This window comes from Sinocyclocheilus anshuiensis, unplaced genomic scaffold (genome assembly GCF_001515605.1).
Source record: "Sinocyclocheilus anshuiensis isolate Anshui unplaced genomic scaffold, SAMN03320099.WGS_v1.1 scaffold879, whole genome shotgun sequence".
NCBI lineage: Eukaryota > Metazoa > Chordata > Actinopteri > Cypriniformes > Cyprinidae > Sinocyclocheilus > Sinocyclocheilus anshuiensis.
In genome coordinates, this window is record NW_015546063.1 from 189198 (window position 1) to 191741 (window position 2544).

The window sequence follows — 2544 nt, forward strand, 5'->3', positions numbered from 1 at the left end:
TACAATAATTATTTTAAAATAGTTTTAATAATTTTAAATGTTTTAATATTGAATTTTGTTAAATTTATTCTTAATGCAAGAAAAAACTATTTGCAAACAAGATGAGAAAAAATTATATACAGTAATAGTTTCAAATATAATTGTTTAGAAATATAAACTAAATATTAGTAGAACTAGCCTTAATATCTAAATAAATTAATCTTGTTTAAAAGAAGGGCAAACAACCCAAAAATTCTAATTAAATAGTATATTAATAAACTAACAGACAAGGGGTGAGAGACATGCAGAACTTTGTTAATGATGGGGTTCAAATTCTGCAGAAATCTGGAGAATCTGCTCAAGGAGCATAACACAAACAGTAGCTCTGACCTGCACTCCAAATGTTCCCAGAACAATGCTGCAGAAGATAGGGTTCCCAAAGATGCCATCGAACACGTTCCTTTCGCCGTGAATTTTGCGAGCGTTGATCTCGTTGAAGAGCTGCATCAGGACAAAGGTGTTGAAGATGATGGTGTAGTGTTCAGATGGGGGGGAGTGTAAGGGGGCGTTACGGCCGCTGTCGATGTTGAAGATTTTCTCTCCTTGTTAGGATGAAAGAGATGAAGGCATACAAAATTAAGCCGTTCTTAAAACCTTTAAAGGTGCACTCAGTAGACACTCATTGTTTCACCTTTAGACCAGTCACTTATGCTAGCATTGCTCTCATTCTCACAGCTTCTGCTAAATGAATATGTAAATATATGTAACATATCTGAGACTATAATGTTATAATTGAACTGTAAGCTGCTACACTTTCAGTTAAGACTTTCCTCCAAATTATTACTGTATTATTCATCATTTAATAAATAATGCAAAACAACATTGATTCTTGAACTCTCTGTCCCACCAACAAACAGCAGGGTGAAGATGATGATGAGCTGATAGACTCCGTGACCTAGGATGTTCTTCATCATTGTGAGCGAGATGAGAGGGTTGTTGCGGCCGTAGGGTTTCCTAAGCAGCAGAGCTTCGGTGGGTGGCTCAGTGGCAAGAGCCAAAGAGGCAAATGTGTCCATGATCAGATTAACCCACAACATCTGTACTGCTTTTAGTGGAGAGTCCTACACACAAAAACACAGAGATGAATGAATGATGAACTGATGAAAGTAGTGAACTTAACTCTTAGCCAGTGAAGTGTGTGCAGTACCACCGGTCTCCAGCAGGGGGGAGTTTAGTGGCTGTTTTAATTACAACTTCCTTTTGCTATGAGCTTGAGAGGTACAATGTAGTCAGTTCTCCTAATCCACATGACAGAGCTATCAGCGCTCTAGAGTGGCTGTCTCACACTTACTGCAACTCTACATGCTAAAACAAACAACACTGATCTGAGGAGAAGATTTGGGGGGACGCAATGTTCAACTTGTCCCCCCCTTTACTTTATTAAAAAAAAAAAGGAAATATCTTTTACATTGAGGCACTTCCAATGGAAGTGAATGAGTCAGTGTTAAAATACTCCGTTTGAACTGTATAGCCACAAAACGTAAACAATGTAACATGAATTTAGTGTGAAAAATACTTGCTAACATTCTCTGGGTAAAGTTATTTCCAATTTTACAACTTCATTGCCATGACAATCTGACAGCTAAAACGATTAAAATAAAGAGCACCTAAAATTACACATTTAAACAGAAAAATGACTGCTAGTGCTTTTTTAAAAGTATAAGTTTCACATTTCTGCTTTTAAATCCTCAAAAAAAATTGGCCCAGTTGTAAGTGCATCACCACAACCCAGAATTTTGAGGGACAATTAAAAATAATTTTTCGAGGTAATCCTGTCGATTGTGCTTAACTTGTGTGTGAGTCAGTGTTGTTATCGTTAACTAAAACAAAAAATATTACAATATTTTCGGTTATTGAAATAAAGATGAAATAAAATTAATTGCAAATATTACATAAAAACTTGAACTTAAAAAAACTAATAAATAAATAAGTTGAAGCAATAAATTACTAAAACTAAAATTAAAATGAAAACTCAAAATATTAATGAATACTATAATAGCATATTAATAATACTAAAATTACAGTGGTTTGAGTGTGTGTTCTACCTGTGTAATGCAGGCCCCGGTGAAAGCTACCGTGACGGCCACTACATTGACAGTAAGCTGAAACTGCAGGAACTTTGAGATGCTGTCATACACATTTCTCCCCCACATGACAGCCTTCACAATGCTGGAGAAGTTATCATCGGTCAGGATGATGTCCGAGGCTTCTTTAGCTACATCAGTGCCTGCTATACCCTGGAGACGGCAAGAGAGAAAGACCAAGAGATTTAGGTAATACATACAGGTGCATCTCAATAAATTAGAATGTCGTGGAAAAGTTCATTTATTTCAGTAATTCAACTCAAATTGTGAAACTCGTGTATTAAATAAATTCAATGCACACAGACTGAAGTAGTTTAAGTCTTTGGTTCTTTTAATTGTGATGATTTTGGCTCACATTTAACAAAAACCCACCAATTCACTATCTCAACAAATTAGAATACTTCATAAGACCAATAAAAAA

General features: G+C 35.6%; 1 protein-coding gene across 1 annotated transcript in view; it reads right to left on the bottom strand.

The window, feature by feature from the left end:
• Window positions 1-2544, bottom strand: part of LOC107699563 (plasma membrane calcium-transporting ATPase 3-like) — a 56384-nt gene that overhangs the window by 14914 nt on the left and 38926 nt on the right. Inside the window, exons 17-19 of the mRNA XM_016500862.1 lie at window positions 2085-2276; window positions 887-1100; window positions 370-581 (exon numbers count right to left, since the gene is read on the bottom strand). Of these exons, the coding sequence (XP_016356348.1) occupies window positions 370-581; window positions 887-1100; window positions 2085-2276 (618 nt within the window). The remainder of the gene's footprint in view (window positions 1-369; window positions 582-886; window positions 1101-2084; window positions 2277-2544) is intronic.